Genomic DNA, 23,251 nt, shown 5'->3' with positions numbered 1-23,251 from the left:
AAATAGGTACAATTATGGACTCCTTCCATTGTTCTGGTACAATTTCCTTTTCCCAAATAGCAAGTACAAGTTTATAAATTTCGCTATATAATGCGCTTCCGCCCTCTTGTATTAATTCTGCTGGAATTTGATCGATACCTGGAGACTTGTACTTTTTCAGATTTTCTATCGCAATTTCGACTTCTGAAAGCGTGGGTTCGGGTATAAATGGCTCAGCAGTTTGTATTTCAATTTCGTCCCGATCATTTCTATTTGGCCTATGTACATTTAGTAGTTGCGCAAAATAGTTTTTCCATCTGTTTAGGATTGATGGAGAGTCTGCAAGCAAGTCACCATTCTCATCCTTGATCACGTTTACCCTTGGCTGATATCCGTTCTTGAATTCCTTTATACCCTTATATAAATAACCTTTTACATCCATGAGTTATTATTTTAATTTATGAAGCACGAAGACGAATTGTCGTGATGTTGCAAAATACCGGTTTCGAAATTTAGTAGGAAATACACTTTTTCAGCATCTCTGATACGGAATATTTAGTTTTATGTTAGCACCTGTTTGTTTGTTCTGTCATGTTTCTCTAAAAAATTGATTGATTTATAAATGAGATGATTCGGTCCGACACCGGGATGGGAATCCGGTGTGGCTTAGTGAATAAAGCATCAGCATGTAGAGCTGAAAACCCGGGTTCAAATCCCAGTGCCGGAGAGAATTTTTCTCCGTTCCGCTACTCTTTCATCGTACGATGACGCAGAATATCTGCATGGAAATTATGTACTTCGGTACATTAAAATAATATATGATTTATAAATGTTTAGCGTTTTTAATTAAGTTCATAATTATTTATTTTACACAAAAATATACATAAACTAATGAATGATATATTCTCCTGCAATGTTTATTTATTTTTAAGTACAGTAGGTTATTTTACGACGCTTTATCAACATCTTAGGTTATTTAGCGTCTGAATGAGATGAAGGTGATAATGTCGGTGAAATGAATCCGGAGTCCAGCATCGAAAGTTACCCAGCATTTGCTCATATTGGGTTGAGGGAAAACTCCGGAAAAACCTCAACCAGGTAACTTGACCCGACCGAAAAATCGAACCCTGGCCACCTGACTTCGCGGTCAGACTTGCTAACCGTTACTCCACAGGTGTGGACTGCAATGTTTATTACCGACTGCCAACTTTCTGGTAACTTTTTTTTATCCGACGCCTGAAGAAATGCGATGGTCTGGAGTTGAAGAAATCATGAAGCCAATTTTTAATCGCAATTTCGTTAATTAAATGTGATTTCCCGAACAGAGAGTGTTGGACAGAGAGTGGAAAAGATGAAAATCTTTATGGAACAAGATTAAAAGAGCAATGTGGATGTGAAATAACCTCCCAACCGAGTTCTTGAATAACTGCTTTTGTAATTTTACCAGTATGCGGAAGGACATTATCATGCTGCAAAATTATTTGTTCATGCATTCAGTCTTCAATCAACAACGAAAGGGAACAGTGATGTTCAGCAGAGCTCTGTCGAGTGCAAACGCTGACATAGCAGTAGAGGTTTATTCACGTAAGTGAAACTTATATTATATATGTTTTAGTACTATTAATAAGTGACAATAGTAAGAATCAAGTAATTTAGAAAATTGTGGAATGTGAAGAAAACAAAATGGGTGTGGACATATGTGTACATAGAGCAAGAATCAGAAGATTCAATGTAAAAAATGTGAAGTATTCAAGACCCAGCGCCTCCTCGGCTATGATATATGCTAATCTGGGCAATAGGATTAATATTGTCACTATTAATTGTAATTGATGGTGTCGAGCTAAAACTAGGACCGACGAAGGGAGCAGAGGGAGCACTGTTACAACTGATACGGGAAGAAATGAAGGGAGGATTTAAGTTAATAATGTAAGATTTCAAATAGAACTTAAATTACCTTAAACATACAATAACTGGGTTAAAGAAAGAACTGGAAGTCAAGACTGAGAACATTAAGTAACTGCAACAAGAGAATAGCCTATAAACTGCGAATTAGGGTTAAAAAATCTTGAGGACTACCAAAGAAAGAAAAATATAATTATTTTCATCATGAAGGAAGACCGGCGCGAAAAGGGAGTTGGACCACATAATGTAGTAAGGCATTTTATGTAGTGAGGGTTTCGGTTTGAATTTAGATGAAGAGCATATTGAAAAAGCAGTTAGACTAGGAAAAGGAAAGAATAGACCAACACTAGTCAAATTTAGGAACGGGAGCATGAAGTAATTTATCTTGAATAACCTGAAAAATCTCAAAGGAAAGAGGGTAAAAGTCGATCTTGAGTACAGCTGGGAAACTAGGAACAAGAGAAAGTTGTTACTACCGTTTTTAAAAGAAGCGAGAGTTAAAAGGAAATTCGCGGTATTAGTGAGGAACAAACTTAAGGTAAATGGGAAAATGTTTGACTTAGAATATTGTCAAAAATATTTACTTAGCATCACATGAATATTGGAGTAAAGAATTTCCAACGAGTTCGAAGATTATTGCGTCCAAGAACAGAGCAAGTACCAGAAAATCACTCTAGAAAAGCAGCGGAGAGAGACTTACGGAAGTAGGACAAGATAGTCAGGGAAGGATGCAAAGCTGAGCAAACGATCAGACGGCTGCTTTCGAGAACATTAATATAATATTAAATCAAACCGACGCACAGTGGGGTATTTGCATCAAAAAGTTGGCCAAAAGTATTAATTATCATAATAAAATTATTATTGTGTTCCAATCGCATTTAATTGGGATAATATATTAAATTAGGATGCAATAAGGAGATTATGGCACTCGGAGAGAAATACAAAATGTGTTTTATGCTATTTATTGATTTATCCAAGTTCTTTATTTATTATTTTAAATCGCAGCAACTTCAAGGTTTTCGACTAATATGACTACCTATACACATAATTACAATTACAAAAAAATAATCAGTAGTTTCATTAGAGTAGGTATACATTAGCAGTGAAAATAAACTATTATTGCATCATGTATAAACTTACATTATATGAAAGCCAAAAATCAAAACGAAATTGTTACATTTTAATGATACATATCTTATAATGATTAGGCTATGTAATGTTTGCAATTTTTACACTTAGTCAATCAATTAATATAGGCCTAATAGTCTAAAACATATATTCTTCATACAGCAGATATAGGTAAATTTATATCTCTATAGCAAAGATTATAGTTTATTTACGTAAATCTTATTTCGTTATACAGAAGGCAACAACTCAACTGAAATAAAATTTAATTTCTTCTGATTAAAGACATAAATATATAATAGTATACGAGTACTTTGAAAATAAGTTAACACTAATTATATAATATATGTAATTATGGAAGTATATAAGATATTGATCTAAAAATATGTAGATGTTTTCCATGTCATGAATATATAAGTTTATTACTAATTTTTGTTTACCTAAACATTTAGCTCACTTTCAGTTTGTTAGATACTCTATTAATGAGATTATTCCCAAGATTCCTCATCAGAAGACTCTTCAGCTTCACTTGCAGATTCATCGTCTTCATTTCGATCAGCAGAAATCGTAAATAAAGAAGGTAGTAGCATTTCTGTGGTTTCCTTTAAAAATGGTTTCGTTCTCTTCCTTGGGGTTGGTCTCATGCTTGTGAGCAGAGGATCCGAGCTAAGCAGCAGCCTGTTTATGATATCTAGGTTACATGACTCTCTAGAAAACTTCCTGGCATAATTTTGGCGATAGGAACGGAAGTGCTTATTCCTTGCTTCAGCTGCTTCCTCTGACAGTTGTCCAATCGGTAAAAGGGCATTTTCAATTACAGTTGGGCCATGAATTAAAATCTTATGCATTGTGGGGGTCATTGGATGCCATGAATACAGCTGAACATATAGTTTTGCTGTATCCATGGTGTAAGCAGCGAATTTTAGAGTATCAACTTTATGTCCACTTGATATAACTTCTAAAATGACTCTGAATCGATAGATCAGTTCAACATTCATACCTGTTATTTCAGCGGACAAAGCAGGATCCATAAAAAATCTTCGGCTGGTATTTCCATCATTGCTGTTTCCAGACCCAGGTTTAGGAACATCTACAATAATGCCCATTCTATTCTTAAATTGATTTTGAATGTCCGTCTTCCTCTGTTTATAAATCTCTTTGTCATTTTTTGTACTCAGTTGCCATTTTTTGAGGGGTAACTTATAAGACAAGTGCAGTAGACTCTCAAATAATCGAATTCTTGCATGCAAGGTGGATAATCCAAATTTGAATGTGCTTTGATCAGCTTCCCTTCTATTTGATAAACTGTTAAATTCTTTTGATGTGGCTCCGCAGATATAACATTTCATAGTAGATGTAGTATTAGTGGCCGCATTGCATATTTTGGCATCGATCATAGTTAGTATCAGTGTGTGTTTTATAACCAAGTTTCTTCCATTTATTTCAATTTTCGTTTCATTTAAAGTTACTATTTTTGATTCCAAGTAACCGATTTCTTCTCTAGTTAAGTCAGCTGACTCTTTCACAAATCTAATCTTAATGGGTCGACAATATCGAGGAGAAGAAGGTGTAGGATTTTTCCATATTACCTTCTTTATATCTGTACCGCAAACTAACTGTAAAGGTACTAGTGAGCTTTGAAATATATTGGCATCTGAATCTATATCAGTTTCAAATTTCTGTTTAAATTGAGTCTGTTGAGATCCGTCGCAGCCCCATTTGGTTATTAATTCTAATGTATTGCACTCATCTTCACTCAAAGTTTGCACAACTTCTTGCAAATATAACAATAATCGAGCAACAGTGTGGTTTAACAAGTCTTGCAGATTTATTTCTGCGCAAGTAGCTGTCACTTGATAAGATTCAGGTACAGGGTAACAGTCTTTCTTAGCTTTCTGCAACACGGAGTAACATGGGTAAAGCGTTTTGTCGCTGGCTCTTACGATCTCGTACTGTCTTCTTGATAAACCTATAAAGAAGTATATAAAATAAATATTTTTCATTTGTTTGTGTACATCTGAAGTCTGATTAATGTAATATGTACCAAGTCAGCGATGTATGAAATGGAAGGGGAAATGAACTGGTCACCCTACCCTATGCCTCTTTGTTGGTATCACCTGTGAGGTTCAGACCTGTGTTTGGACAGTTGACTTAACAACAACAACAACAACAACAATGGAAATAGAACAGATAATTAAGGAACAATAAGACATAAATAGCAGGTGATAAAGTAAATTACCTGCTTCCACAAACATAGAAAGAGCTTGTAGAGGTGACAACTGCCCTCTTTTTTCTTGTAGACTGCTGGAGTACGCCTTCCTGTATTTTGTCGCTCGCTTAGGAGATTTAGTAATTTCCTTAAGAACTTTTGATGCGTCTGGTTTTCCACAAGCTCGCAGCTTCATCTGGGTGGCAAAAGTCAATTCCTCGGTATCTACTGTTTCTCTAAGTCCTTGAGTCTTCCTTCTTTTACTTCTTTCACTAGAGTCGCCGAAAGATTTTTGTGGCCGTCCGAATACAGTCGTAGCCGTTGTCATTGCTTTGGGTAACTCCAAGGTCCCTTGAAGCCAGATTTCATTATTTTTCCTGAATAAATTATCTTTTCTATTTGCACTCAACCATCTCCTTTTTAACTCTGCCTTTGTATACGAAAATGTTTAAAAGCCTTAATTTGTTCCTCTGAGTAATTCCTTGCATCAGCAAATATTTTTCGAGATATTCTAATTTTTCGTTGATATCACATTCTTTTTGCTCTTGCATGATATATAATTGTTTCCTTGACAAAATTTTGATTTGAGATGGCCCTAGTAAAAGAAAAAATATATATATTTGTAACAGAGTAAAAAATTGAAAATTAGTATTTGTTACAAAAATGTATGAAAATAAGCAATTCGCACGAGATCGCAGCCAATTTCTTTTCTATTACACACCCAAAGATCTAGTCTTTGTAATAACATAGGAAATAACATCGGGACTCACCCTGAAGTACACTAAATCATTAAACAAAAACTTGGGTTCGTAAAAAAAATACTGAAAATATAGATGGTTTTCTAACCGCAATAACTTTGTAAATATATTTTATATAAACACAAAAAGCCCTCAAAAGTGAAGTACATACCTTGCTGAGAAGGATCCATCCTGTAACAGGCCACACTGTTTCTTTAAAACGTAGAAAAACAATAATGAACTTGTCAACTTGCTCAGAGCGTCAATAAGATACACGTATACTGTCACAAACACTCAACTTTCGACTGAGCTGACGACCACATGATGAAGCAGATGAAACACAAACTGTTATCTTATCGCTCCCCCACTATTTCTTTCTGTCAGGGAGCAAGAATTTCAGGGGTAGGACAATATTGAAATATCGACTTTTGGCCAGCTTTTTGATGCAAATACCCCACTGTGCGACGGTCATGTAGAAATGTAAGACGTAGCATAGTAAACAAGAATGGGGGAGAAACGAAAGAGACGAAGTGGTAAATAGGGCCTGCAAATCGAAGCATTTTGGACTGGAGCCGAAGAAGAAGCGGAAGGAAGATAATACTGTAGTAAAAAGTGGTGTTTAGAAGGACAGAAGTGATGTTTTTTTCTTTTTCTGGTGAAGTGTAGAAAAGGACGAGAAAAAAAAAACAAATAATATAGTGTAATGAATGGTTTAGTTTAATAGTGTGAAACAAGTAGGTTAGAGGAATAAATAGGACAGTCGTGAAAAAGCGAAACCGATGTCAATACTAAAACAAAAGAAGGGTGAAGTTAGAAACTTTGGTATCATAACTATTCATTTATGTATTCTAAGAATATGATAGAAATGTATGAATCCTGGGAAAGTGGACAAAAAATATAATAGACAAAATATGAAAGTGTAATAGTGATAATGTAAAGGAAATAACGTTTAATGTGACTAGTATAGTAATATTAGTAAAACAACATTTATTAGTATAAAGAGTTAAATGAAAATATTATAATAATACAGTTGAAGGAAAAAGCTATACCTAATACTGTAGTTGAGATGATATGACGGAGGCAAATGACGAAGAGTGGATTTTGTATTAAGTATTAAATTTTATTATTAAATTAAGTCCTTATTTATTAAGATATACTTAGAATAGAATAGATAATGATAGAAATATAAATAATTAGGATAATGATGAAAGAAAGTCATGGGGGTACCGAATGCAGGAATGTCAAGGGCCACCATGACTTATAGTGGGATTGAAGACAATAAATATCCTATACTATATTATACTATACTAATTCCAATAATAATAGGCTATTCGGAAATAATTCATAGTAGATGACGCCTTCTTTGTCCCATCAGATGTGACACGAGTTTTTGCACGCGTGGTTGCCTTTTTGTTATGGCTTAGTCATTCCTGTCTGTTCTTGATGTTGATGTAAAGGCATTATTTTTCGTCACAAGTAATAGTCTGGGATGAAAACGATCCATGTTATTGACGAGCTAAACTATGACTAGCAAGCAAAGAAGCAAAAATTGTAACACGCTGATTTTTGTTGTTTACGCTCAAAACGCGTACGGTAGACCATATTCCAATTTTTTAACTCTGGCCATTGAATGCAAATGTTGTACGATGATTGATTGGTCACAGTTCATCATATTGGCCAATTCCCGAGATGATTGACATGGATAATCGTGAATTACCTATAAAGCGTTTAAACGGTCTTCCTGAACGTGGAGAATCATTAATGTCAAAATGGTTCACTTTTAAACGGAAAACTATTTTATTGTCGTACTTTTCTCGATGGTGTTCTCCCCGTAAACGCACATATGGTTCTTTACTCCTCTGTTGAACTCAAAGATGAGAATATGTCGGAAATTTTCGTTTTTTTTTTTTTTCTATTTGACACTCCATTTTCTTTAATCCATAATTAACAAAATCTTTCTATGAAACATTCTAAAAGAAAAAATTATTTTGAAGGCTTTACTAACATGCTAATCGACTGAATTTGTTCAGATTCATTGTATTTATGATTTTTTTGTCCGAAAATGCTTACAAAAGCTAATGGATAGGGTCGTTTAGGGCCTCTCGACATGCTAAGGGAAAATGTTAATTTTGGGGCTAATTTATGTTAATTTAATTTTAATTTTTCACCTAATATATATGGACATGTTTTCCGTACATTTCACATACTGTATCTGATGTTAATGTGATTATTTTATATGTGATCGTTTTAGATCACTGTATTTTAAAAAATACAAATTGATGCCGAAATATCTCCCGTAATGGGGGAATTTCGACATAGTATGACAAACCTAGGAAACACTTTAAAACCCAACATTTACATAACAAATTTTGCTTCTGAAATATACCTAAATATTTTATAATACTCTCACTCGCGTTGGTCACATGTGAATTTATAGGTATCCACATGTCTTGTGAAAACATTTTTGGTATTCTCCAACACACTGAACGCAAAGTTCTCTAGTATTGTCATCGTAGTAATATTCACTACAATAGTTTTTTTATTGTCTAGATTGTTTGGTGAACTAGCTGCCTCAACCTGCACGTCGAGCTTTAGATCCTTCTGTGTGAAAATGTAACTTCTTTTTGCTTTTTAGTCTCTTTCAGCTGTTTTCTATATTAGTTTTCAGATGTTATTACGTCTGAGTCTTGCAGTTCTTAGTCTTTTGCCGCCAGATAGAAGTGTTAGCAACAGAACTGGCGATAGTTCTTCAAAGGAAGTATCAGTAGGTCAGGAATTAGGCAAGCTTAAATGTCCTTGTGGAGATGGTGTCTGTGGTATTCTTGGGGGAGTGGTAATGTCTTCTTCAACGCGAATTTCACATCAATTTTCGGCTAGAACCAGATTGTTCTCAAACATGTCATCCTGCAGTACGTCAGGATGTAAATTCTCTTACGTCGTTGATTGTTAATTCATACAGGCTAGTCTTTAGCATCAAGGCGAAGGCTATGCCGAACTAATTAATCTACCATGTTTGTATCGATAATTGTGACTTTTCCTATTTGTCTGATATTATTGCAGATTAGTGTATAAAGTTCAATTAAGATTGGTTCAATGGAAGATGAGTAGTTTCATACATGCAGGCAGACACACAGAGAGAAAAACAGACAAACAGACAAAGTGGCACTAAAAAGTTCTAGGGAGAACTGCGAACTCTAAGACCAAACACAAAAATTTTGATGGAGACAGCCCCCAGGTCATCTAAGAAGGACCACAAGCGAAATCGGCACATGTCGATAACTCCCCAAAACAGTGTCGAAATCCCTCCAAGTTACACCTTTATTCAAAAGACGACAGCAAACCCGAAACAAAGATACTTTTTTTTTAGGATAATCATTTTGGCGTCTTTACGAACCTGTCAAATGTATATACAATAATTTGTGCATCTACGAATATCACGCATGTCCAGTCAAAGTAGAACAAACTAAAGCTGGTATCTTGTACTGTATTTCAGGACCGAAAAGAGAAGCGTAACTCACATGTACTGTGTTTATTGTCTTCTGTGAACGTTAAACATATGTTGGAGCTACGACATCCACTTACACAGAGATTGTAAACACAGTCAACACAGATCTAATGTAGTTCGAATTTTTTTCACTATGAACAATGAATGCTATTGCGGATAGAGGAGATGGTCTCCAAATACGGAGGATAGCTGCGAATAGATATGAAGAAGGTGGGATATGATGGTAGGGACTGAATTAATCTTGCTCGGAATAGGCACCGATGGCAGGCTTATGTGAGGGTGGTACTGAACCTCAGGGTTCCTTAAAAGCCATTTTTTGTAAGGAACAGTGCTCGCAATGACTACTTTTCTTAAAAGTGTCGAAATCTCCCAGAATGACCTTATAACTTATTTTTAAAAATACAAAATGACAGTAAGTTACAAAATTACTTTGCAAATTTAAGGTAACTAACTCATTTCTGAAATAGAACGGAGATTTCACTTTTCTGTAAAAGAGTATCTACATGCTTATGCCTCCAGTTAGAAACCTCGTATGACAAACAAGCAGCGCTAACCTACATGAATTTCAGTGAAAAATTAATGTAGTTTACCCAAACGCTATGGAAATGAAACAGATCGTTTAAGATATTCAAGATTTCATGACAATCCAGGCTCACTCATTTTGGGAAAGAATACCTTATTTTCACAAACCAGAAAAGTTTCGCAAAGTGTAGTCCGGGTCGACTTACTTCATACTCTAAGGTTGAAACCTAACCATTTTTCCCCCATTACTACATATATGCTAGTGGATTGTGGTGATTTTCTAGTTTGCAGGTTGAATTTTCTTTTGCCAACTTCGTTTCGAATTTCAACACTGACAAATACTACAAATGGTAGTGATTTTGTAACTAGTATGTTGGCAGCTGAGACAAATATCGACAATATTTGTCGGTACTGGAGTTCCATGAAATTGAAATTGTACTAAATTTCTGAGCCTATTACTGGAAACTAGTGAAATTTGAACATAGTAATAATTAATTAATATCAGTATTAATATTAACACATATTAGTTATTTTATGTGTTGCGTTGTGGTTATATTCAAGACTATAGTCAGGTAAGTTTTCGGCGTTAGTACTATAGTATAGAATTCTTTAGTTGGCAGAGAAATTTAGACAGAGAAAGATATAGTTCTTACCTCTCACTCACTCCGTGGCTGACCGGTCTTCTGCGGGGGGATGGTGGCAAGAGACAGAAACCCTCCATGAAATTATTTGTATATGCAGTGGCGGATTCTTCTACTTTCATGTTGTCACTATCAGAGTCCAAACTTATTACGAAACGATCCACCTCCTTGTCAATCGTTCCATTCCTTTCCCAATAAAAATCCTCTTTCCTTTTAACATGTTCACACGCATTTTTCCAATTCTCTGGCGTGATCTTGGACAACGCTTCTTAACTAGTTTTATAACTTCACTGGATTTGAAAGATACATTGTGTTTAGCGACATCATTTTTCACTTGTGCCCAGATGAACTCAATGACATTAAAATTGCAGTGGTATGGTGGCAGTCGTACTACGGTATGTCGGTGTGGTTCACTTTGAGCTAAGGTATCCAGTTCGTACCTTACCATTTAATTTTATTATGTCGTACAGTACGATTTTTGTCGCCTTTGGGTCGTACTCTATGTTGTTCTGACGTAACCAAGACTGCATGTCTGATTTAGAAGATGCAGAAGTGGGAGTTTTATTTAACTGTACAAAATGGTAAGAGGCGTTGTCCATTACTATGATGCTGTTGTGTGGAATGTTCGGAAGGAGTTTGTTTTCGAACCAATATTTGGAATTAACGGCGTTCATTTCCTTATAGGGATCGTTGGTAGATTTTGACTTAAAACTGTGATAGGCTCCTGGTATAAATTCAGAGGAAGATCCAGCATGCACAATAATAAATAGTCCCCTTTTTCCTAAGGGCACGTTCAGAGGAATGTCACTATCGTCACAAACCCAAATTTTGCTCTTCGTGTGATTAATGTTTATCCATGTTTCGTCCAGGTAAACTATACGGCGGCCGTTATTCTTAAGTCGCGCATCCTCCTTAAGAAATGGAATCGCTTAGCAATTATGTCGGGTTTCTCTAGCAGAAGCTTCCGTCCGAAGTTATTCTTAGCGTAACGGAAATTAAGTTTTTTTGTAATTCCCATACCGACCATTTGCTGCCAGAAAATAACCCAGACTTATCGAGAGCATCACGAATATCTTCCACACTCGGAATGAAATCAGCTTTATACAAGGAGTAAATCTGCCTCTTGATGGCGGCCGCAGTGAACGAGTCTGTATTGGTTTTCGTGGAAGTTCTTTGCGACCGCTTTTTGCCCGGAGTTGACACTTTTCATCCTGATTCATCTGCTTCTCTCTTTTCATTTAGGATACGGTAAACAGTGCGTTCTGATACTCCACACGCAGCAGCAGTTCGCTACGCTTATTGTAGGATTTCCGGCCTTCAAGGCATCATACTCCTCTACGAAAAACTTATGTACATTGCACACTATTTCCCTGGCGTCAGACTGCAGTTTCTTTCCTCTTGTTCATAGACCAAGAATCACAAACACTAGGACAATAGACCTAATATAAAGCACAACACTTCTAACATTTTAATTATAAAATGATTATAGGCACCTTCTCAAACTACACTGAAAAATGTTGCTAACACATAGTTGTAATAACATCCACCACTGACAACCTTTCCAGATGCGCTGGTGAGGGAGAGGGAGGAAAGAAAGAGGAAGTGCTGTTATACAAGTGTTTGTGTCATAGGATTAGTTCAACTCACCCTCCCTGACCCTTCCCAAGACATCAGGTAGCTCTGCCAACATAGACCTTCCCAAGTATAATAACTTCATGTGGTCAAACAAAATACATTTTTAGGTTAGGTCTCGTGGGTCAATTGTTTAGTCAAACCAATGAAATTCGTATTGCCAGACAAAATACTTGACATGTTGATCCCTTTCTTGTATAGTTTGCCTATGAAGATATGTTACAAATTATTGATTTATTTAGAATAACCTTCCAACATAAAGTACGTTAAGTAAATAAGTCATTTAGTACGAAGGATCGTGTGATATCTGGTAACAGTTGGCAAGACTGACAAGACGGCCATATTTTCTGTTTAGGAACTGTTCTTATGTGACCCTCACTATAAACGATTTGATCCCATTAGGGCCTACTGTTGGCTGCTAAACATTCAACAAGTAGACCTAACTTAAGTCTACGAGTAATTTCGAATCTGAATATATATGTACCTTTTAATATTTTATTACAGATAGCACATATAATATATATTTTATGACAACACAGGAATATCTACCTTATGTGAATGTGCGCAAAATTGATTACACACTTACATTTTTAAACTGCACAATTCACAAATGACTTCTGGTATCGCACTTTGTGGGTTACAAGAATATAATTATGGTAATATTTTATGTGCGGTGCGGTAAACGAAAGATTATCCTCTTCTTTCGCCGCACAATACATTATTTATACTGTCTTTTGAATGTTAGTTCAAGAAAATAATTTATAAGTGAGAATATCAATAATATTATGAGAGAAATAAATTCTTGCGATACACATACTGTAAAACGTATAATACAAAATATGTTACCTCCATAATACTTTGTTTTACATTCCATCACCATTCTTGCTTATTTGCATCCTTTCATCTTTGCTCGTTTGTGTACATATTTTTCTCTGTACTATATTTTTTGTTCGTATTTAGTAGTTACTAGTTAGTGAGCTGAGAATCTTTACCTGGAGAGTAACAATATTATGAACGTAAAAAATAAAATTAAGGTGGTTAGTCTGAAAACATACTGGTATTGAGAGAACAGTAAAAGTCGAGATTAATTTTCTTAACAATAACGGTAACGAGCACAAAACCCGCATGCAAGTGCATTGTGATGTCTCTTTGTTGACAAGTCAAAAGAATTACCAACTTCCGAGTCCATTTACTTTTTGATAATGGATCTCTTCCGCTCTAGAGTTCAAGAAACTTAAGCAACCAGCACGGGTGAATGATTTTTGTGCAAGGAGTCGTACTTTGCAGTGATGCCAACGTAACTAATTTGTACTGCTATAAGACGGATTAAGAAATTCCGCTGATTTTTATAATATTATCTTATCACACTCGTATACTTTATCAGTGATTCCCATACTATGATTCTCTGACTTTTATTTTAGAGACTACGATGAGTGTTTTAACTTTTAAACGTGAGTTTTGCTTTTCGAATATCACAGGTCATATTTTATACCGTCTTAATGAAATGCTTTTCTGCAGAGAGAAAATTCCCTCACAAAAATTTAAGCGAGTCCCTAATTTTGTTTCTCTGTGTTTATTCTACATATTAATTCGCTTTTTTCTACAGAATTAGATTAATAGAATAAGTATGTTAGTTATGCAAACTAATTGTGAATAATTTATTGTTTTTACAAATTTGGGTTGTACGCAGTTTCAATATTGTAAGAGTTTATGCTTACCAATATCTTATAACCAGATTAGGTTAGGTTAGGTAACGGTGGCTAGGGGTGGTTAGAGACGACCCTTTGCACGTTGGCCATACTGAGACCTATTGTGCATCCCGAATTTATGTGATAAATGAGGATGAGGTGTACCAGCCCACCGGCCGCATGTGACCCCTCACCCAATGGGGCTCCCTACCTCCTTGCCCTAAGTTCATACCGCCAAGGTGACCAAGCATCACAGAATCCATTCCAACGGCCCTTCCAAGGTGTCGAAGCGCCCTTAGAAGTGCTTTTAAGGAATGAATTCTGGCAGTGATATTGCGGAAGGTGGGAACCTATACGCCTAATCAGATAGAGGATTTTCGGTCTTGATACTGAACGTAAGGTGTACGTCAGTTGCAAGAATGTAATTGAACTGATTGCTACGCTCCCTCCGTACGCCAAGGGAAGTGGTGTCTTATCGCTGTTTAGGGACCGAAAATACGCTGTCTGCTTGTAACGTATTTAATTTTTGCTTCTCCTTTCAATATAGTAATGAAAGTGTATTTAATTTGATACTTTTTTTTTCTAGCACGTAAACGACAGTCAGAAGAAGGGAATGGAACCGGTAATGTGTACATTGATCGTGATGTTCCCAACGTCCATAGAGGCTAATGCATTCGTTTGCATTTCTGTTTTTGTGAAGAGTTACTCCTGCAGTGAGAAGTGAAACAAGGCAAGTTCACAACGTTATTTGAGAATATCGATACATTTAGACCTACATCAGTCTGTATTCTACAGGAAATGTGTGCAGTCAGTTTTGCCTGGTTTGTTGAAATGCAGCGAAACCGACAGTTTTCTGACTAGTGAACATTATTTTAGAACCGAAATGTATCTTAACCATTGTTTTGGAGCCAAATGGCGCTTTATCCTTTGTTTTGGAATCAAAGTGTGCCTTCTCCTTAATTTATAGATTGCACGTGTAGGATTGTCCCAACTCATTGCATCATCTTAAAATTCATAAACGTTTTACTGTATAGTAAAGGTGTGAATTGGCCCAGGACTTGCAGTTAAGAGGTTCTAAATTCACATTCTTATCTGTGTGAACGTCTGGAATGATCTTATGATGTATTACAATAATTGTTGTGCAATATTATTTAACTCCACATTCCCAATCTACCAGTTTTAGTAACTGGAATCTACAATTACGAACTAGCATTCCTATTCATAACTTATAATGCAGGGTTCTTAATATAGTCTATATGGCTGCCGTAGCACGGGATCTGGCTCCCGGGCTTACTGTAGAGTTGAACGTGTCGTTCTTCCTCTCGTATACAAGCTTGATATCGCGAGAATATGTTTATCATTCACTCGTCTAAGCTCATCAACACGTGTTCATGCTTTGTGAGAAAATTATCCTGTCCAAAGAGTGCATTATTGCATTTGGGGTCAGAATTCAATTCAGAGTGGTGAAATTGATCCGCAGCTTTTCTTCTCAGACGAATCTTGGTTTCTTCTAAATGGATTTGTGAACTCACGAGTTGGTCTTCCGAAGAACAAGTAACTTTGCATGAAACCTCCAATATGATCAGAGAAAGGGTTTGTGGTGTGCGATAAGTGCAAGAAGAATAATAGGTCCAATATTTTACATTATCGTAAGACAATTTGTGCGGATCGCTAGCAAACACTTATCTTAACGCCGTTTCTTCAGCATTTGACAGGAGAGGATTTTTATTTATGTAGTAGTTTGGAAAACAGTGTTTTACACGAATCCACACACATTTGAGGAACTCCAAGCTAATATTGAGCATGAAATAAGAATTTCAGTTGATGAGTTTAGACGAGTAGTGACAACGTATTCTCGCGATATGGAGCTTGTACTGTACATACGAGCGAAAGGATGACACTTGTAACATCTACTGTAAGGCAGATTTTATAATCCATTTTTCCTTCCGCCGCGCCATTGTAGGCAGCATTTTATCAGCTGATGATCGATCTGTCGTCCGGGAATCAGATACAGTGCTACGGCAGCCATATAGGCCTGCAGTATATTAAGGGCCCTGTAAATAGCATAAATAAAATTCCGAAATGTTATGACTTCATAGCATTTAACTTCATGAAAATTCGCCATATAATCTGTGTAGGCTATCTCTTGTACTTGGACAAGATTTGCAATTATTTTTTAACATGCATAAAGTCTCACAATTAAATCATATATTCATCAGTAGTGCCAGTTATATTGTATCCAACGGCAGAAGATCGTGCGTGGAATTTGAATTTCAACCTATTGCACGAACATCCGTTGGAACACATTTACCTGTCGTGCCAACCCCACTTCACAAGAATCCCACTGTGTTGGTGTTGGTTTATTTTTTGTGGCAGCCCTAGCTATTATCAAAGCTTACTCCTATTAACAGTTTTCCAATCCGAATCAGTTCCATCATTAATAGTAATTTATAGTATAAGACAGTAAAATTAGATTTTATCCGTGAGTGGAAAATATTTTATCCATTATTGATATCTCAGTTTAATTTTAAATTGTAGGTCTTCGTTTTCTTATCTGTTATTTGTGTGTTTGTGAAGAAATTATAAATGAATGAATGTATGGATTTTATTGCTTCTGATATGTTGGTTGTCATGGATAGAGTGATTTAAAAAATATAATTCACTGTGAGTTAATAGTACATTATGCAACGAGCCTATAATGATAGTAATTAAGAGGCGAGGATGTTTATGAAACGAGCGCAAGCGAGTTTCATAATTTTCATACGAGAGTCTTAATTACCATTATAGGCAAGTTTCATACGACTTTTTATGCTCGACCATATTTCTAACTTGAAATTATTCATAAGTACCGGTATTCATGTTATTCTTATGTGACTGGGGAGCGAACTGACCTTGTGCAATCTTGTAAATTGTGAGATGTGCGCAGACGCGAAAATATTGATTTTTTCCGGGCAACGAATGTCGACTACCTTGATATAATCTAGCAAGATAAACGTTAAACTTGATATAACCTTGAAATTGAATTCGACATTGAAAAACGAGATGACAAATTGAATTTATTTGAATATTATTTACAATTAACGCTAATTATTATAGTAACAGAACATAACCTTCTGCGTGACGTTTTGCTAGTTGTCTTTCGATTGCATATCCGAGAATAATCGAAAACCTGATCTTTAATGAATATGTGTACTTTAATGACATGCATTAAAGGACCAGGTGTATAATTACTGCATTTCGGCATGGTCGAGCATAAACATTTTTAATTGACTACTGTAAATAAAGTCATGGTTTAGGTTGCTAAGAACGGTGAATTAAAGACCAGTTTAGATAAGTCACGGGTAAAATACATTATAAAATCTATAATCACTATGGAAGTTGATGCTTTCTCGAATCATTTAGCTAATTTTTTATTTCTGGTATGCATCTTCACAGTTTTCCAGTTAAAGTAAAACATGAAGAAGTTGCAGTGCTAGTAGTGTAGCAATATTCTGGAAGTTTGTTATCATGGCACAATCCATATTAGCTCTCTTACAGAAGATTGATTGAATAAAATTGAGTTGTGTCCATCGGACTATTTGAAAAATGTGTAGAACTAAAGATATATTTCTGAACGCAGAGTGCCGTCTAACATGGGAAGAAAGGTGCATAGGGCTTTAACTCCTTGTCCTGTGTACCTGTAAGCGTGCATAATGGGTCATTGTCTTCACTGTCGAAACACACAGGATTTCGTCTACAGCAAAACTAAAAATAGTGATTTATTTACAGTAAGAAATCACATGACTCTGTTTTTAAAAAGAAGAAAGAAAATTGTGCAGAGAAAGGAAATGGTGTTTTTTTAATCTTCGTCTTCATAGACTTGCCATGCGTTTTATGTACAGTGAACTGTTTCTGAACTGACTGGAGACAAGGTCACAGGAACCAATCAATCAGTGTGACAGAATCAGTCACGAGTATGGGAAGTGGCAATGGAACCTGTTATGCATGCGAATCAGTATGTGACATCGTTACTCTTTTATTGCCAACATATTCAATTGATTGCAGTATTCATAACTAACATTAATTAAAACAAATGAGTGTCTAGTTTATTTTGCTGTCCGTATAATAATTCTCATTTAAAAAGTCAGATTCTTTAAAGAAGCTAATGCCAACAAACTAAGAGATACAACACGTGGTAACCTGTTTATTATTATGAGTTGAAATTTCCTTCTTCAACAGCATTTGAAAATTGAGTTGCAAATTTAAATTGCTTGTGTGAATAATAAATTTGTGTGCCGAATATACAAACACAAACATATACACGACATAAACAACAAAACAAAATAAGATGATGATGATGATGATCATGATGATGATCATGATGATGATAAACACGGGTTTAACAAAACTTAAGAGGTTATAAACAAACAACGTACTCTACAGAACTTTTTTGAATGGTTGTATTTTGTCTCAACCTTCCCGATATTGTTCAAACACCATGTACAGTAAGTAGATATAACTTACAAAACATCATCTTTGTGTGTCTTTAGGTTTTCACGGTGAATGTGATATACTTTTGGGTATTCCACCATGTTCTGGAACTTGACACTTCTAACGTTTTGGAACTACATCTTCACCATCAGGGCATAGGTATGACCAAACAAGTCGCCTACACTGTTGGGCTTGTTACTTCTTACTACTCCAGTCGCAGGTTGGCTTGAGTAACCAGACGTAACGAGCCGACCGAGTAGGCGACCTGGTCATATCTATGCCCCGGTGATGGAACCTGTATGTCAGCGGTCGTCAGCATAGAGCACCCTGGGGCTAGCATCTCTTACCCGCGGAAAACACAGTGCATCATGGTACACTCGTAGCTGCTAGCGGGTATGCTCTCTACCTCTACCTCTACCTCTTCCTGCTGCACGATGGGGCACACGGGACGGCTCCGCTTACCCTTTGCACATTTCAGCGAGTGCTAACGACCACTGCTGTATGTAGTTCCGAAACGTTGAAAATGCCAAGTTTCAGGACACGGTGGAGTATCCAAATGTCTATTTCGAAAAACATTGCCTTGTTTCTATAGGAATAAAAATGGCATTACTGTTATTGCTTTATAATGAGAAGAGAATTTAAAAACAAACAGGAAATATCGACAACTTTATTTACGCGATAAAAGAGCAACATACGCAATATCGTTACAACACGCAAAGCCCTCTTACAATATTAATTATTTAAGAAACAAATTAACATTTTATATTTTGCACCGCAAAGTACAATCGTACAATAAAATTTATATTTTCTGTACAAAAATACTAAAAACAAATACGATCGCGCAAAAATCATATTCATTACATGATTTTAAGTGTTTATAACAACAGACTCTCGAAAACGGAGAAAATTCTATTGCGTCTTTTTTTTTTTTTTTTTTTTTCCTCGATTATATTAGGGTAAGTGCAGGTATTAACTCCAATTCAAAAAAATGGGTTACAACTGACCAGAAATAGCTACGGATAATAATATTGATCTTTTAGATATTGACCATTTGTAGTCTTTCCTATGGAATGTACGTTTAAAAAGTTGTAATTGTGTCAAGATTTTGCAACAATACAAGTAAATAAAAGTATGATCCATACTGCCTCTATTACGTGCAGTGAAGGTAATAACGCCTTATTTTTTTTTTAGAAGAAAGAAACATGTTTATCGGTAAAAGTGAGAAATGTAAGATTATGTTATAGAATTAAACAACTATAAATGATTAGGAATAACAAAAAAGAGTCTATACTTATTATCACATAACTTTAAAAAATTCAATCAACATGAACATATTTTTCCTCACTAGTAGCAGGCGTTCAACCAAGTAATTTCAAACAAATATAGTTGAACATGTTTAATTCGAAATCGTGAATAATTCGGACTTTCGCGCGGTCCCTTGACATTTCTATACAATTTAAGTTGAGTTATTGGGGTTTAAAAAGGGCGCGTCAGCTGCTATGGCTATTTGCGCCTATACAATTTAATGTTAAAAAATCTTCTCCAATTGGATTTTTTTGGATGATTCGAAGTGAAATCCAACGAAATTCAGTTCCGAAATTACGAAAATCAGATCCCAATATTCCGCGAGCAGACTGTCGCCCTGTCTTCAGATAAAGAAGGGACACAAATCCTGAGAAATCGTTGCCTACAGTCGCTCAGGTCACGAACCACATCCAGGGATTAAGATGCTATGCTGAAGGACAACAAAATGTGAGTGAAATGATTTTTCAATCGCTCAATAAACTAGAAGAATTTTGCATGAATCAAATATTAAATGCTAAAAAATAAACAAAAGTATCGAGGTTTTTTAAAGAAAAACTTTGAATATCCTGTATTTTGACAGTGTTCATTCTGTATTACATTAATTTTTATACAAGACAATCTGGGTACAATTTCCATAATTACTCCATAAATTTAGGTGCTTGGTTTGGATCGCTTCTCTCGAAAAGCGTTGGTGTATTTCAACTAACATGCCTCTAGCATAGGAATTAAGAAAACAATTTTATTGAAACTTGTCTAATTCGAAATACTGAATAAAACCATTTTTAATTGTCCTTTCAACTTCGTTTTACCAAGTTCGACTGTCTGTCTGTCTGTTTCTTTCAGTTTCCTTTCTATTTTCTTAACTGACGCGACCCGCGCAGATATAGAAACCGAGCTGTTCTTTAATCAAAATGCCTCCCTTGGTTTGTTTTGTGTTCAGCAAAGCTACCCTAAATTTAAGTTAGAAGTATAGTATTGTTGATGTGTCGATTTTATTATCTCCAGAGTTCTTTAATTAATTATTTATTTTAATTATTCTATAGTACCGTATATAATAATTCCAATTGAAACATCAAAAGGTAATATTGTCATATATTTAAAATTCGAATTTTTTTATTAAACCACGAAACTATACGTCGATCTTGTGTAAACAAGGACAGGAAGTATGATGTACCACGCGTAATAAGTTGCTAGCAGAAAGTTGAAGTGGGATAAGATAACTGCCACTTCTAGTGAAACGATTATTACTGGATCCGGAAAAATACTTTTTTTTTCATTATTATGCTATGAATGAAAAGATGTACCGAAATTCAGTTCTAATCGGTGCAACATAATAGATATGTGGCATTTAATTAATTCATTATTACATATGCTACAAAAATCGAACTTTCACTATATAAATTACAGGCAATTATTATTGACAACAATGTGGCACACGAATTAACAATTTACTTCTAATTTGCAATTACTTTCTATTTATAATTATTCGAAACGTTTGAATTTTAAAACTTGCATTAAAAATTTCGAGAGTTATTACAGAACTCAACATTACCATATTCTAGTATATACAGTCACGAAGCTTGAGTTGTTGAGGTTACTAGGAACAATAGACTGTGCCGGTACTATTTCCCATTGTCTGTAATAAGGCGATAGTAGCGATCCTAGTGGATACCAACTATCTATGGATGCATATTTACTAAGTATTGAGCTTCGTGACTGTATATACTAGACTGTGACATTACTCCTGAGAAGCTCAAGTGATATTTTCATAACTCGGTACAAATAAAATTTCTTGTTTTTTTAGTAGGTTATTTTACGACGCTTTATCAACATCTTAGGTTATTTAGCTTTCCTAACAAGAAATCTGATGTATATTCCTGAGAAGAAGGAAACTCTTTTGAATATTTATACATATAAGGGATCTTGCTATAAATAACTCATGATACTTATGGTACGACTATAGAAGTATGTAGGAAGTGTTTTTATTTTATTTACAGTTAATTAAAATTATGAAGTTATGTGATGATAATGACGACTCCTAAAATCAGGAGCTGCTTGAAAAGACAGCAAGAGATACGCTAGTTTATTGTTGTTACCTTAAATGCTTGCAAATTATTCGTTTTGACAAGTACCGGTACCAGTAGTTTGGGATTTTCTATAGACATTTGGTAACAAGTTATACAGTTGTTTATCTTAAATGTACGATGCGCATCCAGAAAGTAAGTTCCCGATTTTTTTCCCCTTGAAAGTAAACGTAATTAGCCGTGTCAATTGCGCATGCGTAACAGATCTATGACGTATCAATCATATGCCAGCCGGACAGGTCCCGCCTGGTGCCAGTAGCGTGGCAGCAGTGGTCCGAAGGTCGTCGAAGTGTCCATGATGAAGAGCGCAGTGGGCGACCGTCCCTCATCAATGATCGTGTTGAGCTGGTGCGGCAGTGCATCATGGAGAACCGTCGCTTCACGATTACGGAGCTGAGCAGCCATTTTCCGCAGATATCGCGATCCTTGTTGCATGAGATTGTCACTAAGCCCCTGTTTTAAAAAAAAGTGGGTGCCAGGTGGGTGCCGAAAAACCTAACACCGAACACAAAATGCAACGTTTAGGAGCAGCACTGACATTTCTGCAACGGTATCACGATGACGGCGACGAGTTCCTCGATAGGATCGTCACGGCCGATGAGACTTGGATTTCGCACTTCACCCCGGAAACCAAGCAGCAGTCAATGCATTGGCAGCATAGTGGATCTCCGGTCAGGACGAAATTCAAACAGACGCTATCGGTACGGAAAGTGATGTGCACGGTGTTCTGGGACAGGAAGGGCAGTCTGCTCATTGACTTCCTTCCAAGAGGTGAAACAGTGAACGCTGACCGTTACTGTGAAACACTGCGAAAATTGCGACGTGCCATTCAAAACAAGAGGCGTGGAATGCTTACTGCAGGTGTTGTGCTCCTCCACGACAATGCTCGTCCACATACGGCTCGGCGCACAGCAGCTGTTTTGACGGAATTTGGCTGGGAGTTGTTTGATCATCCACCCTACAGTCCTGATCTTGCTCCCAGGGATTTTCACGTTTTCTTGCATCTCAAAAATTCCTGTCCTCCGGTGAGCGTTTTGGCAACGACGAAGAGCTGAAGACGTCTGTCACACGCTGGTTCCATTCACAGGCGGCAGAGTTCTACGACAGAGGAATACAAAAGTTGATCCCACGATACGACAGGTGTCTCAATTCTGATGGTGGCTATGTTGAAAAATAGCTGAAACTTTGCTGTACCTGTTGCCAATAAGAGTTTTCCTGAAAGTGTGTGTTCTTTTTTTTTTAAATAGGGAAACTTACTTTCTGGATGCGCCTTGTAATTAATTTACGACGTCTGAAGCTTGCCTTAATAAATTTATTAAAATCATTTACCGGAAATCAGGAAATCATGATATCTCGTGTCATCTGAAAGAATAAAATGTGGGATTCTTGAAGTAGTGTAGAATGTCAGGGTTCAGGGATTAATGTTGAGTTCCCTGAAGTCAACTACCTGTA

The 23,251-nt window shown here is 36.1% G+C and overlaps 2 protein-coding genes across 2 annotated transcripts in view; one reads left to right on the top strand and one right to left on the bottom strand.

Moving 5' to 3' along the window:
* Positions 1–19,347, top strand: part of wgn (Tumor necrosis factor receptor superfamily member wengen) — a 123,519-nt gene extending 104,172 nt beyond the window's left edge. Inside the window, exon 4 of the mRNA XM_069828685.1 lies at positions 14,527–19,347. Within this exon, the coding sequence (XP_069684786.1) occupies positions 14,527–14,609 (83 nt within the window). The 3' untranslated portion in view covers positions 14,610–19,347. The remainder of the gene's footprint in view (positions 1–14,526) is intronic.
* LOC138702141 (uncharacterized) lies at positions 3,495–5,654 on the bottom strand. Its single transcript, XM_069829749.1, has 2 exons — positions 5,246–5,654; positions 3,495–4,975 (listed from the first exon to the last, which is right to left on the bottom strand). Exons 1-2 carry the CDS (start codon positions 5,541–5,543, stop codon positions 3,495–3,497), a joined length of 1,779 nt encoding a protein of 592 aa, XP_069685850.1. The 5' UTR covers positions 5,544–5,654.
* Positions 19,348–23,251: the final 3,904 nt, after the last annotated feature.

The sequence above is a fragment of the Periplaneta americana genome, chromosome 6 (assembly GCF_040183065.1).
Source record: "Periplaneta americana isolate PAMFEO1 chromosome 6, P.americana_PAMFEO1_priV1, whole genome shotgun sequence".
NCBI lineage: Eukaryota > Metazoa > Arthropoda > Insecta > Blattodea > Blattidae > Periplaneta > Periplaneta americana.
Note: the sequence above shows the minus strand (reverse complement) of the source record. Positions and strands in the feature narration are given on the sequence as shown.